General features: G+C 42.8%; 1 protein-coding gene across 2 annotated transcripts in view; it reads right to left on the bottom strand.

The window, feature by feature from the left end:
• The window catches only part of DOCK4 (dedicator of cytokinesis 4), a 1604094-nt gene that overhangs the window by 944280 nt on the left and 644253 nt on the right, over positions 1 to 15561 (bottom strand). For both annotated transcript variants that reach the window (XM_078674485.1, XM_078674490.1), the window contains exon 12: positions 13751 to 13839. In XM_078674485.1, the coding sequence (XP_078530611.1) occupies positions 13751 to 13839 (89 nt within the window). The remainder of the gene's footprint in view (positions 1 to 13750; positions 13840 to 15561) is intronic.

The following is a 15561-nucleotide window of genomic DNA, read 5'->3' as shown; positions in this document are numbered from 1 at the left end:
GGGGGGCCACATAGATGTTAAAGAGTGTGGGGCTCAAACACGACCCCTGTGGCACCCCCTTGGTGAGTTCCACGGGAGTAGAGTGGAACTGTAGTGTAGCTCCTATTTTCCCAATAGGCTCTGCGCATTGGAATAGTACCTACAGCAGTAAAGGCCTAGACCAGACGTTAACTAGGTCTACTACTGTCGATACTAGACTTAATTTTTGGGTTTGCCAGCTAAGCTCAGAGTTCGCTAGAAACTTTCTCGAATGTTCAAGGGAGGATTAACTCCCCTGATTAGACAAGAAGGGATTTAGTTTCTGACAACCATAGAACATGACAACTTTGCTCTCCCCTAATCAAGAGTCAATCTCAAGAGTCGTGTGAGCACAAGGCAATTATTTTACTCAGTCAGTACGTGCATTCTTAGTCTCATCAGAATGTAGAGAAAAGGAAGAGACGGGCGTGTTCAATAAAAGATGTTATTTATTGATCAGTCTCTTTTCTCGTACAAGAGAAATGGATCGATATTATTGCAATACTTATAGTTAAGTAAAGTGCATACATTAAAAGCAATAGTATAAAATAATACTGTAAAAACATTGATATGGTTTCTGAGCCATATGATGTTTAAAATGATTAAAATATATTTACATACACATATACATTTTGACTAAACGTGCTCAACTGGTGTTTCTAAATACGCCTACCCCGTGTACCTGACCTAAGTCTAATACGTGGGCGGGAATAGAAAGTTACAGTTTAAGTTAAGTTTGTTTTTGCCAAGTGAATAACTAAAGAATTCTCTAGGAGGGGTTATTCAGTTCTGTACCTGGAATTTAGGATGGATGAGGAATGGTATCTCTTTCTCTGCTCTCGATATTCCAGGCTGCCTGCGAGGGCTGCCCGAAAGCCCCGGTGCTGGGTCTCTCGGCTTGAGATAGCAGCGCGTCTCTCAGCGCGTCAGGAAGGCGGGGCTGTTGCCTGCGGGGTCTGCTTCTGCTCTCGGCTTCGGCAAGTATGGCTGCTCCGTCTTGTCACCACGCGTGTGTTTGCATAGGGCAAGGTCGGCAATATTTATACCTTAAAGGTGCCGGGATTGACGTAAGGATGGACATAGGTACGTCAATAAAGATGTCATACGACTTGCTCGTTAGCACATTCTTTACTAAAGTTCTCTGTGAAATCAAAACAATGGCCGCACGGATTATCCAGGTTGTCATAGGTTTGATTTGTTATGAGAACGTCGTATGCCTTATCAGGGGCTGGAGGAATGTCGCTTGTCTAATTAGATCTCAAGCGTTATGACCTAATCAGATAACACGTTCCTGTGCCGTAGTGTGACTGCGTCAGATAACGGTATCTGCATCATGGGGGATTTCTTGCCTCATGGGCTGACTGTTAGTTAACTAGCTAGGTAGGTTAACCAGAATATGGTCAGGAATAGGGGGATCGATTCAGAACCTATAGAAATACACGACAGAACGAACCCATACTAACACTCTGTGTGCGACCTGATAGAAAGCTCCTCACCCAGGACAGTGCCGAATCCCGTAGCCCCACCTGGGTCAGGCGCCTGAGCAAGATGTAATGTGATATCGTGTCGAATGCTGCAGACAGGTCCAACAGCACCAAAATCATTGAAAGCCCCTCATCTTGTGACATCCTGATGGTATCGGTCACAGAGAGGAGTGCTGATTCTGTGCTATGGTTGGGCCTAAAACCGGACTGCGAAAAGTCCAGGCCACCAGTTGATTGAATATTGTTCGACAGATAGGTGTTGACACATTTTTCTGTTAGCTTGCTCAGGAGCGGAAGGAGGGATATGGGTCGGAGGTTTGATAAGTCAGTCCATGGAATGGTGGAGTTTTTGCGGATGGGTTTTACCAGAGCCTTTTTCCATTCCCCGGGGACCCTCCCTTCCGAGAGAGAGAGGTTAACCAGAGTTTGGATTGAAGGGCGAGTGATTTGCTCAAGGAAGGAATCAGTCTAGCAGGAATGAGATCTGAGGGGGAGCCAGATTTAATACGGCCCATAAGTGCCTCTATATCGCTCAGACTGACTGCTGGAAATGCCGCAAGCAGATCAGAGCCAGTGGCCATTAAACTCAGTGGTGATACCAAGTGACAGCGCATAGAGGTTGTTAGTTTTAATATTTTTGTCATAGATAGACTCTATCTTGTTAGTGAAGAATAGAGAAATATCATCACAAAGTTGTTGCGAGGATATGTCTAGGCTTTCACAGGCCGCGGGTTTAGTGAAGGTTTGAAGGACCTGATACAGCATCTTGGAGGAGTTGCCAGCCGCAGTAAGTTGAATGGCAATATAGTTTTTCCGGGCCAATCTAATGTTTTTATGATATGTGGACAAAGCGGTAAGGTAGGCATTTTTATCATCCTTCGAGTGGGATTTCCTCCAGATCTTCTCTAGCTTTCTACAAGCCTGTTTATATGGACGTAGTTGGTCAGAGTACCAGGCCTCTTGACAGTGTTTGTGGTGCTGCTTGTGGAATTTCTTAGGTGCAATGGAGTCCACCGCGGTGGTGATTGCAAGATTGTATTTAGATAGAGCCAGCTCGGTGTTATCAGAGGCTAAGATACGGGGCTCAGCAAACACCTCCTGAAAATAATCGGGAGATACTTTACACCATTGTCTCCGCCGTAGGGGAAGAAGAGGGGCAAGTTTCCTGGGTTTGTCCAGGCCAAGTATGGAAAATTCCAACACAAAATGGTCGGACCAGCCCACTTGCAGAGGGGGACTGCACACTATCTTGGAGGAATTAGAAAAAATCATATCCAAAGTGTGACCTGCTGCGTGCATAGGGCCCACATGTGTTGTTTAAGACCTAATAATGAAAGATCTGCAAAAAATGCTTGGGTAGCATGATTGTCAAGTAGATCCCCATGCACATTAAAGTCTCCTAACAGTAGAAAATCATTTCCAGCTTTAAAATGCGGGGCGAGTATTTCAACAAGGGATATGGCAAAGTTAGCACACGGGCCCGAAGGGCGGTAGACCAACGCCCCTTTCCAACAGGCTTTCATGGGGGTATTAATCCTACAAACCATTATTTCCATACTGGCTGTGCTTCGTTAATCCAGGATGGAGACAGTAATCCCATTTTTATAAACAATAGCAATGCCGCCTCCGATCTTACTGGGTCTGTCTAACCTCATCATCTTAAAGCCTTCTGGAATGCCCAGAGTAATTGCCGGGACTGAGTGAGGCTTCAGCCAAGTCTCTGTCAGGAAGAATAGTACTTGACCTGGAAAAGGCATTTGATACGCTGTCTTGGGATTACCTATTTTTTCCATTTCAAATAATTTTTATTGGGATTTTCAAGAAAAACGAGAACATAAGTGAAAATAAAGAAATACACAAACTGTCATGAGAAGATATGCAATGACCTTTTTAAAATACTGTCCAGACTTGACATTGGTATATGTCTCCTAGCGTATACGAAGTTAATATACACCAACCCGTACTCGAGGGTCTATATCGGCCGCCTAATTGCAGCACCTTTCCGACTAGACCAGGGAGCACACCAGGGCTGCCCTCTCTCTCCTATACGCCATCGCCATAGATCCCCCAGAAGGAGGGACAGCAATTGGGGATCCCACTAGACAGTACAACCCACGCAGTGTCATATGCCGCTGACCTCCTGTTGTACCTGTGCAATTCCAACATCGACTCAGAGGCAATATACACAAACCTCCAAGATTTCGAGCGGGCGCCAAGCCTATAAGTGAACTGGACAAACTTGTACATCTTTACCCTTCAACATGATGAGCCGTTGCAGCCACTTCAGCTAGGCGGTACTCAGCTGACGTGGGCAGGGGAAACAGTTCACCATCTCGGAATCTACCTATACAATTTCCAGACCGACTTACTAGAAGGGAACTTAAAACGACCGCTCACAGCCCTTAAATCTCAGACTAATTCAAGGAGATTTTACCCCTGGTCCTCAAGGAAAAATTGTTGTCTCAAAAATGGTAATCCTTCCCCGTTTACTATACTACTTTGTTAATGTACTGGTGTACCCTTCCAGACTATTTTTCCGTGAGCTGGATTGCTTGTTGGGGGAGCGGTTTTGGGACGATAAATATCACTGCATGGCTCTTAGCAAACTCCAGTGACTGGAGGGGCAAAGCAGATTGGTAGCCCCATCCTTTAAATCATATTACCTTGCAGCTCTGCTTCGTGGGTATCTCACTGATTGGCTGGTACTAACCTATACAACACCAGTGCCGGCATTGGGAGTTCATCGTTTGACATCTTCTACCAGCTCTTGCATCCTGCTATTAAATACAGTCGTCGTGGAAACTACATGTCTGGGTAGCCTGCCGATGCCTCACCCGAATCTTCCATTTGACACGCCAAGTCAAGCCATATGTACTTGAAATTCCCCTTCATGGCCTTCATGGATTCCCTGAAATTTTCACTGCTGGGGACTTAACCGCTTGGCATGACAAGTCAATCGAACCGCTGGTCGCCCTGTTCCATAACCAATACTAACTAACATTCGACCAACTGCAACAAGATTACTGCATCGCTCTCAGTCAATTCCTCATCCATGGCAAACTACAGGCCACATGTTGACACTTGTGGAACAGGGTTGATGAGGAACACCCCTCCCATGCCATCATACACACCCTTTACACCACTGGCACTGGGCGACATTTGATTACATGGCTAAATAAGGCCATTCAGGAACATATTGGAATTTCTTTAACGCCCCTTCGACAGAAGTGGGAGGAAGACATCCGGCACCCCATTCACAACTCAGAGTGGACGATGGCACCTGAATCCCCACAAGGTATTTCCAGTAATGCAAGATACATACAATGCACAGTGATACAGAGGGCCTACCTACCACCATCCAAACTGAACTGCATATTTCCTACAGCCTACCTCACCTGCCCCAGGTGTCAGTATAATGTAGTGAATCTCCAACACATGCTCCGGTCATGTCCCACTCTTACACACTATTGGCATGTCATCCACTATACCCTCACTGCGGTTATTTCCCTCGCTTGAGCACAAGGGAATACACAAACAAGGGAAGAATCAGTGAGTCCAAGCTCGCTTTGCGAACGAGGCCCTCTTGCTGGCCAAATGCACCCTCACACTTCACACTACGCTGGAAAGCCCCCAGGCTCCTACACTTACCTAAAGGTATAGGCCACTCGTATGCTGGGAAGAGGCCAACAGCACCAATCTCCACTATGAGGAGGCAAGGCGCCTTTGTAAAAAGCATAAAAGCGTATAGCAGCAGCCTGGCATACCATCATTAGTTGTCCGAAGATAACCCTCCCCTCCCCCATGAGGGCCTGACATAGAATTACCCTAATTCCTTCCACCTTCACTGCCCCTCCCGGCCCATGGACTTAGGCATGCCTAGGGCCCTCCCGGTCCACACACACAGCCAACACTCCAAATGGGTATGAAAAGAAACTCATTGACAGTTACTGTTCCAATGCTCAACCTGGCTCACTCAAACATCCGCTAACCACTGCCACTCTGTCGACACATCCTCTATACACACTCATTCTGTTGTTTAGTTAGTTCCCGTCCCAATATTTTTTTTAACTGCTGATTGAGTCCCATACTCCACAGGCCACAGCCCTGCTCCACATGGTCGGTGCGCTCCATTACGAGGGCCCACAAAGGTCCACTACAATGCCACGTCACCCAGATCCAGTCCCTGGATTGCGTTGCCTTGTGGATTAGAATTTGTAACCGGACTCACTAAATTCCAATTCTGTAACAGTGATCTTGCCTGTGCACATGTACCCCTGATAAATTATGTAAAAAACACCAATATTGTTAACCCCTTCCGTGCCGGGCATATTCCCCCGCTGTGCTGGGGGGCGCGCACAGCGCCCCGGTGCTCATGATGAGCTCAGCTCGTCATGAGGCACAGTGCTCGTGTGCTCATGACGAACTGAGCTTGTCATGACCACACCAGTTCCCGTGGAACGCTCAGCATAGCAAGGGAATTTTCCCCGCGTGTGAGCGTTCCACGGCTCATGACGAGCTCAGCTCGTCATGAGCACCGGAGCGCCGTACCTCATGACGAGCTGAGCTAGTCATGAGCATGGAAAAGGTTCAAAAAAATTATATGCGATAATTAATGTTTTCAAGTTAATGTTTAAAAATTTATCTTTTTAATTTTGAAGGGAGTTTATCCTATTTTTACATGACGTTTGTTGCAAGATTGCATGGCAAACATTTTCACAGTTCGGCTCATGCACAGGCTCTTAAAGCAAAGCCAGACCCTTGACTCACTCTCCCTGTTAGTTTGTTGGCACGCCCACCTCTATTACCAACAAGGTCAAAATCACTTGCAAGAATGCATCTGATGCCCAGAACTAATACTAAATACACCAAGCTGTTTTGGCACCTTAGTACGGCATGGATCTAAATGAAACCATCGATTGCTATTTATTTTATGTTTCAGTCCGGCTCCTCTCCCTCAACCAACATTACAATCACCAATTTAACAGCAAGGCCATAAGAAAGGGGACTAGCCCAAAAACATAATACCACTCTTTTTTAACAACATGCTTATTGGCTTTGAGAGAGTCTGAAACTTCCTACCAGAGTTTGGAGGTTCTCCCCCTAAATATATATTTTTATATGGGGAAAATGGTGCATGTATCAAAACAATTACCAAATAATTTTCGTTTTGTTATCTTTAAGTACTACTCAATCTATGCTGCGTCGGACCACACATAATTTGTATGAACTCTTCCGCCCAAAAAAAAACGTGACAGTAGAGTTGTTCTGGCTTACTTTTTTGGTCGCAAACAGAACGCACATTATTAGCTGCTCTAGGTAGCTTTGTGAATTCAGCAGGCCTCAAGGTATAACACAGGTAGAAGAGGTCAGGTTAATGTACTTGCTGCAGTGATTTGTGGGTAATCTCTGGCCGCAGGTTTAAATCACATAAAATAGCTTAGAAACAAATCTACCCACTGGCTGCCTGTGGAGCATTATTTCTAACCTTAAGGGAACATGTTTGTGTTCCAGTAAGATAGCTCACTCAGTTAATACCTTTGTTGCAAAGGTTCTTACGTAACCTGCATTACACTCAATTAAGAACTGCATACGTTGTTTTCTGCGCAGGGCTAACTAGATTGATTTACTTCTAAGGTGCTCTTAAATGCTGAAGTCAAGGACAGTTTTTTGCCCAGGATCTCACAATTTGGACTAATGTGTAAGTTGAGACTTCAGACCAGGTTTTAGTTAACACAAGTGTGTAAGCCAGCTGAAGGACTTAACTCTGTCCTGGAAGTACTCTGGGGCATATAATGCTCATTCATTTGCCCTACACGCCTCTTTATTAATATGTGGCAAAGTAGGTGTTTACTAGATGTATATTATTTGATGCATCTTCCATATTTGAGTAATGATTGGTGTAATGATGATGTATGTTCTTTAACCACACTGAGTGTGTGCCTTCTTTGCCTAAAATCCTATAAAAGATTATGTTTTGGAGATATGTTCCCGTCTTTTGGCGCAGTCCTCGGAGAAACACTTATGGTTTAACTTAAATTCTTGTATTGTGGAGGTTTGGTTATTGGAATTGGGCTTACTCATATGAAGACTTAGACAGGCTCGAGCCAAGCCTCAACCCTCTGCAAATGTTTAAATTAGAGCGTTGGCAAAGCCATCTGGTGAATGTCATCACAATACATCTCAAAGTGAACCAGATTTAAAAAAAGCAACATTTCAGAATGGTTACTGCTGGCGATTGTCTGAAAAGCAGGACTGAGTAAAAAGCTGTTTTTTCTGTACTCTGGAAGGTCCTTGTAAGGAATTAATGGCAAATATGCATGGAGTGGATCAAATCTTTGTTCATCCAGGTGCATGCTTTGTTGTAATTATACCACACCCAGAAGACCCAAGCTCTACATAAACTGAGTTAAAAGGGATGTTTCACTCTATGTTTATCATACAAACCATTTGTATGCCATCATTCAGAGAGGTTTTAAGGAACGAGCAAAGTTATCGATTGCTTAGGTACCACCTTTCAAAGGGTCCCTTGCTGAAGTGAGTAGGACAGTCGAAAGTCCTGCTCATTGAAGTTTATTGCTCATAAAAAACGGCTTCTTTTTTTAATTTAAGAGCCGAGCATGCATACCAGAAACTTAGGGTCTTATTTACTAAGACTTTGTGTTGGCACAAAGTCACAAAGTGAGGCAAACAAGTACAAACTCTTGTAAGAGTATTTACTGCTAGCGAAAGAGAACTTTGGGCAGGAAAGGTGCCTTCTTCTCAGAGCAAGTAGCGTTTTGTGCTGTTTGAGCCACTCTGCGACAAGGGAGAGTTACTTGGGTGTACCTTGGGCGGATTAGGAGAAGCACCCATAGTGTTTGATGTAAAGCCTGATTTACTAAGATAGCCAGACCGGGCTTTGCATCGGAAAATGAAGCCTCCTTTAGATGCACTGTATAGAACACATTCAATGTGTGGAATGTCTAAGAATTTGTCTAGGTATAGGTTTTTTACTGGAAGACTATGCTTCCAGCATACATCCTATGTAAACCATTATACCATGGTGCATAGATTGTGCATGGTGCTAGCAGCCTATTTGTGATCCAAGAATATTGCTCAGCAGAACATTCTTAGGTCTGGTGTTACCTAAACCTTTTGGGTTTACCAAAATGATAGATATAAAATATAGTGAGTTTCAGCCAACCGTCACCTTTTATTGGTCTGTTGTTTTGCCATTCTCTTTATCTTCCATCACTACAGCATGGAACAATGGCTGAGCTGATTTCAGCCACTGCCTAACTTCAAATGAGTGATGGCATTGTGCTCTTTCACAAGGAAGAGTACTTAATTTGAGCCTGTGGTTTCCAGTGCTCGGCATGGCAATTAATTGTCAACACCGGTGCTTGTGATAGTCTGCCACAAAGTGGAGCTGTCAGGCTAATTTAAAGATGACCACAACAACAGTTAATTACTAATTCAATATACATAAAAAATGTGTCCAAATTGTCAATAATGTAGGAGTGTGATGGTTAGTAGTTGTGTTGTTACTATAATTGGCAGCATGGCAGGGGCAATATTTGGAGTAAGCTGCATTAACCTCCTGATGAGAGCCCTGGCACTTATATTTTTACAAATCAAGCACTGACAACGAGCACATCTGCACCAAAGTAGCTTTATGCAGTCCCCGGGACTTCTAGGGTAATGAGTACTTTCTGAGTCCTCAAGAGCTTTTGTTTCTTGCCAATATATTGTTTTTACATTGTTGAAGCTACATCAGTTCCCACAACCGTAGATTTTTACAGAAACCATGACAAACGGTTGAAGCCAAAGCAGACCTATTGACTATGCCAATGCTTATTAAACATGGCCCTGTTTAGCTTCCCCCCAACCCCCCCAAGCAATGCAGTACAACAACTTTGGTCACTGCACTGACTTGCACAATAATAGTCAGCTTTTATTTCAGGCAAGTATGGTCTACCCAGCCTTGAACTTCCAACTCTCAGACAGTTCGTGACAATTAAATTAGAAACGAATATTTGTCATTTCACTCCATGCTTCACCTCACTTCTTCTATCGTAACCCTCTCTCATAGCCTGTATATCTTTATCTCTACTTCTCAATGTACCTTCAACCTCTCGCTCTCCATCTCCCCAATGTCTACACCACCACCCTTTTCCCGCTCTCTTAATATACCCAAAATAACTTAATCAAATACCGCTTTCTTTTCCGCTCTCTCATCCTTCTCTAGATCATCTCTGTGCCTACATCTTTCTATAAAAATAGTATGAACAGGCTTGAGTGAATTCAGAGTGATGAACAAAAGTTGTCATTTGCACCAATGAATTAACCAAATAGACCTAGTCAGATATAAAATATGTATAAGTGGCTACTAGAAAACTATCTAATTATCCTAATTGTAGCACACTGTTGGTGTTACTAACCTGCGAAGGAACTTTTTGACATCATCTGTGAACATACAAATTCTAAAAGTACTAAAATCTCCACAAGTGCCACCCAATGGCATTGTGCACTCACGATTCTCTTCAACTTCTTTTTTTTACTTATTTATTTTTGTATTTCTTTTTTCTGCGGTAACTCAACAGACAAATACATACATTTATGAAGGCTTCCTACATGCATACACTCGGAAAGCCACCCCCAAATTCCTAAACCAATCTTTCGTTTCTTCACCCCTTTAACAGAATACAAACTAAACTCTAAATGAAATAAATTATACATCTTTGCCCTCCATCATTCGAAGGAGGGAGGTTCAACATGTAACCAATCCGCCACAATACAGAGCCGGGCAACAGTCATTGCTATAAAAATAAAATATTGGTGTTTACATAGGGGAGTACCCTTCCCAAATTCAGGCCCAGTACCCAAGAGCATAGTTGCAGATGCTATAACAATCAGAACCCCAATAACTCTAGACAAAAATTGCTCTATGCCAGTAATATAATTTGTGAAGTGACCACACGTAAAAAAAAATGCATCATGTTCGCATTGTCCCCCCACACCGAAAACATTTACCATCTTCTCCTGTCCCCCATTTGAGCATACGTGCTGGAGTATAATATAAATTTAAAAACGTTTTGAAACATTGTGCTTTCAAGTTGGCAGACAACAGGGCTTCCCTTGATCTAATAATAACATATTTTAAACATATATTATCGATTCCCAAAGTCAAAGCCCATTTAGCATTATGTTTGTCTAAATCATCCTTTCTAAACGACAATAATATCTGATACATCTCCCCAATTTTAACATGAAGTTGAATAGCCATACCTACTGTATTAGGAACAGATATAATTTTTTTCAGGAGGATAAAGTCTCGCATTTGGAGAAACTTAACAAATTGAGTTTTAGACAAACTATGCTGTCTAGACAGCTCTTCATAAGACATCAGGGAACCACCAATATCAAAGAAATCTCCAAGTTGAACAATGCTGTTTGCCCTCCAACCCAAAGCAACAGTATCCCAAAAAATAGGAGGAAGAAGCTTTACAGCATTTGTAGGGGTATACCGGGACTTTTTATCAACTAAACACAACTTCCGTATTCTTTTCCATACATTGAAGGCGGATATCAACACATTGAATCTTGTTCGCTTGTAGTAACTGCCGTCAATTTGTTTAAAAAAACATTGACATGCCTCTGGACCCAGCAAGATCTGAAAAATTGAGGGGGCCTCTGCGATATTGCCAATATCTTCCCCAGTCAATAAGATCCACATTTTTAACAAAAAACAAGCGTAGAAATAAAAGGCAAAATCTGGAATAGCTAATCCCCCCCGTTCAATTGGTAGAGTCAGAAATCTCATGGCTCGTCTAGATTTGCCTGGTGCCCAGAGAAACTTAGAACAGATGACTGTAGATGTTGCAGTTGGACCACAGAGATTTCGAACGGTACAGCTCTGAACACATATAGGACCTTGGGTAAAACATTCATCTTGATAATATTAGTTCAGACAATCACTGTAAGGTGCAATCTAAACCACTTATCCAATGATTCCTGAACATTGCGTAGTAGCGTAGTCCAATGGGCATCGACTAATTCATGTAAAGATGATCTAATTCTGATACCCAAGTAAATTACTTATTTTACCACTCGAATATCATCCAAGATCACCATTTCAGTAATTAATACCTGTGTCTTAGTGATGTTTAATTTCTAGCCAGATACCTGGCGGAATGAAGAAGCAAGCTGCTCAATCTCTTAAAACGCTAAAAGAGGATCCAAAGTGGTTACTGCGATATCGTCTGCATATGCAAACACCGAATAGGGGACATTATGCACCTTGAAGGGCTTAATCAAAGAGTTATTACTTAGTTGTTCAATAAACGGATTTATATATAACGCAAAAAGCAATGGTGAACAGGGCAACCCTGCCTTGTGCCCCTTGTGATATTAACTGTCTCGGACAATAGGCCCATTGAAGCTATCTTGGCGACCGGTGAAGTGTACAAAACTTGAAGGGCAGTAACAAACCGTTTACCAAAGCCCAAGCGTAACATCAGCTCCCACATGTACGTCCACTCCAAACGGTCAAACGCCTTTTCTGCATCCAAAAAAATTAGGCCTGGTTCCCTTTTTTCTGTCTGGACAACATGGAACAACGTCATCACCTTGTTAACATGCAATACTGTGCTATATTCAGGAATAAAACCGTGTTGAGTCTGCGACACTAAAGGAGTAATAATTTTAGACAATCGGGTGGCCAAGATCTTTGAGTAAATTTTACCATCGCAATTTATTAATGAGATCAGCCTGTAAGAGCCCACCAATTCCGGGTCTTTGCCCTTTTTAATAAAACCACTATAGTGGCTTCTGCCCAAGATTTAAGGGCAGATCCCTCCTGTGCCACCCTGAATGTACACAACATATCATCTTTTATTAAACTGAAGAAAAGCTTATATATCTCTGCCGGAAGTTTGTCAGGTCCAGCAGCCTTCCCCAGAGCTAACCCATTAACAGCTGCTTCTAACTCTTCCATCCTAATTAAACCATCCAACATCGCTCTCTCACTGGAATCAAGCTATGTTATAACCCCCTCCAAAAAATTGTGAGGTATGCGCACTGAGCGCTACCTGTTGCTTGTATAGCTCTGAATAAAACTGGTGGAAAATTGCTAAAATCCCTTTAGGATCCTGGCAAACTATCCCTGCATTATCTTTCAAAGCACCAATACAGCTCCAAGATTCTTTCATACGGAGCTGAAGTGCCAAGCACAGACCCAAGTATTTGGGTAGATCCAAACACGAACACATTGGATGCTATTCAATGCCAAAAGATTAACTGAGGCCTAGCGCAACTTTAGATTCGGTCTGGACTGATAGAGAAAGCTGATTTCGACCACCGCTCTCATAAAGTAACCCCACAGTCATGACAATACCGTCCTCCGTTAAGCTGTACATACATTGACCCTTAATTAGGAAGAAAGACACAGAAATTAAGACCATGCAAAAAATAATGCTTGACAGGACAGTTCTATCTCCATGACTTTTGTACCACCTCCAACACGTGCATTGGAGGAGCTGTAAAGAAACACAGCAACACAAGAAGACAGCATGACAAGGCTGAGGAGTATGGTGCTCTTGTCCTATTCACGTAAGAGTGGTTCAGAGGTGTGCGAGTCCTTTTATTTTGAAGCAGAGCTGACGACCATAAATCCTGTTCAACTTCCACACCTCGGAGTTCTATTCTGCAACTGTGAACCTCGTCATGAAGAGCTGAGCTCGTCCTGCAGTAAACGAGATCTCAGTCTCAGCACTACTATTAAACAGGGGTTGGAGCTGCCCAATGCATGGGATAAGTAAAGTTCTCAAGTGAAACCTCTCGGGACTCGTGTTCAGTTGTTTGACACATTAGCCGGTAAATAAAAGAAAGGCAAGGTGCTATATACAAGTATTTTAGAAATCCCATTCACAAAATACCCGATGTAAAATGTCTGTAGGTCATCTGAACAAATTAGAATATTACTATGTGGCAAAATATTGAAGGAGGCATACAACACAGAATTGGGACTTCTCAATATCAATTGGTGTGCGACAAGAACCTGTTTCTCCGATAGATGTTAATGATATATAAAGAAATCTTGTATTATAACTCAATATCATCCATTGTAAATTTAAAAAGGAATACATTCTCAAGAACTATATTCCAAACTGAGTTTGTGCAAAATAGGGGAATGCTATTTTATAAATAAATGCTAATAAACTGGAAAAAAACATTTAGGATTAATACTTTTTTTTCCAGAATACACTCACCGCTATTGGACCCAGCAAGGCTGTAGCGCGCATTTTGCTTCTTTATAATATTTTCATGAATTTGACACCATTCGCTTTCTGTGTTGCACCTGAAAAAAATGCAAAATGTCTGTTATGGAACTGGTTCACTACTGCTAAGGGTCCCTTTTTGTACTGCAATGAACCACAAAATGATTGACAACTTAATTTGAGAGACGAATAATGTAACATGAAAGGTACTCACCTTTAGTAACCAAGATATTTTTAGTCACGTCACCTGCTCTAGAGAAAGTTAAACCTCATAGAGGCAGGACTGTAAACTGTACCTTAAAAAAGTAATAAAGTGTGAGCCCCACTCTTGTGAAGCTCTGATTGGATCCCTCCCGTCCACTGCATGGCTCAGTCAGAAGCTCTGAAAATGGACCTCTGTAGGACAGTGTCGCTATGATCTTAGCAGAGTAGGGAGAGGAGGCTGGAAACTGGTGATGGAAGATTGAAAGAGCTAAACCTGCCAGAATTTCTCGAGGTGAATACTTTTTCGTTGCTCTTTAATTAGGCCCATTTCCATTAAAGATTCTTAGAAATGAAAGAATGAATAGCTATGTGGCACAGCAGTTCTAACTGACTCTGCTTATGGAGCGTCCTGCTAGAAACAAATGTCTGGAAGATTGAAAAACAGATGGCTTTTTTCCGAAGTTTAGGTGCTTGGCTTCAGTGCAGGCGCTCATAAGAACAGTGTTCTAAAGCCATCGTCCCTGGATCTCAAAGTTTCTGCATTGCTTTGCACTACAGCACAATGGACCTTGAAAAGAGCATTGCATCTAAGACAGGAGCTGGGTAGTGATGCAATGTTGTATGATTCTGATGATGTATTTCGGGCCATCCCAAGAATGTACAACGAGTCACATGGGGCCGGAAGATGAATTGTCTGGACAGAAAGCCATGCTTATACTTTCAGAGATGACATGGTCGAGTCTCTGAACGTCCTGACCTGATGCAGTCTTCTGAACAACTAGGAGAAAAGAGATTCAGTATCCTGCTGAGGTAGAGTGAGATGTTGTTGACATCTTGGAAGTTGATGGAATTATTAGGGCGTCATCAGGAGGGAAGAAAGTGGGGCAGCATTAGAAAGGGTAGAGGTTATGTGCTCAACCTGTGGTGGCTGTTTTTCTAGTAGCAGCAAGGACAGGACATATATTGCCTGGCAGCTGCCAGTTAATCGGATGCTTCCATCAAAGAACTAAGGATTTATGGCAGCCATCAGGTTGCCATAAGCGACCTGATTTGTTTTAGTATTTATTGCTTCTAGACATAGGGTCTAATCTAGAGCTTGGCGGATGGGTTTCTCTATCACAACAGTGACAGATATCCCGTCACCTGGAATATAAATCTCATAGGATTTCATGGGATTTATATTTCAGCAGATGGGATATCCGTCACCATTGTGACAGAGTAAATCGTCTGCCAAGATCTAAATCAGGCCCTAAGTTAGCAATTACATCTTTTTCTTCTCGTATGAAGTGTTCTTTCTATGACCTTGGTTCAAACCCCTAAGGACAGCCTTCCTGTCAATGGTTTGCTTTGGTGGTAGGGTCTGAACAGTCTGTAAGATGTACCGGTAGCTTCTGTGCAACACAAATCTTCATAGCATCTCTCCCAGGTCTGACAAAGAGGTGAGATCAATAGAAGCGTGTGATCACTGGAGGGAGGAACTGCTAGTCTCTCCCATGCAAGCAGTAGGAACTCTTCGCTAGAGTATTACAGTGCAACATGGAACACATGACCACTTACTACTGGGTGGTCCCTTGAGTTTAATTGCTGTGAGTTGCTGC

The sequence above is a fragment of the Lissotriton helveticus genome, chromosome 1_1, assembly GCF_964261635.1.
Source record: "Lissotriton helveticus chromosome 1_1, aLisHel1.1, whole genome shotgun sequence".
NCBI classification, from domain to species: Eukaryota; Metazoa; Chordata; class Amphibia; order Caudata; family Salamandridae; genus Lissotriton; species Lissotriton helveticus.
This window is presented reverse-complemented; position numbering and strand designations above follow the sequence as displayed.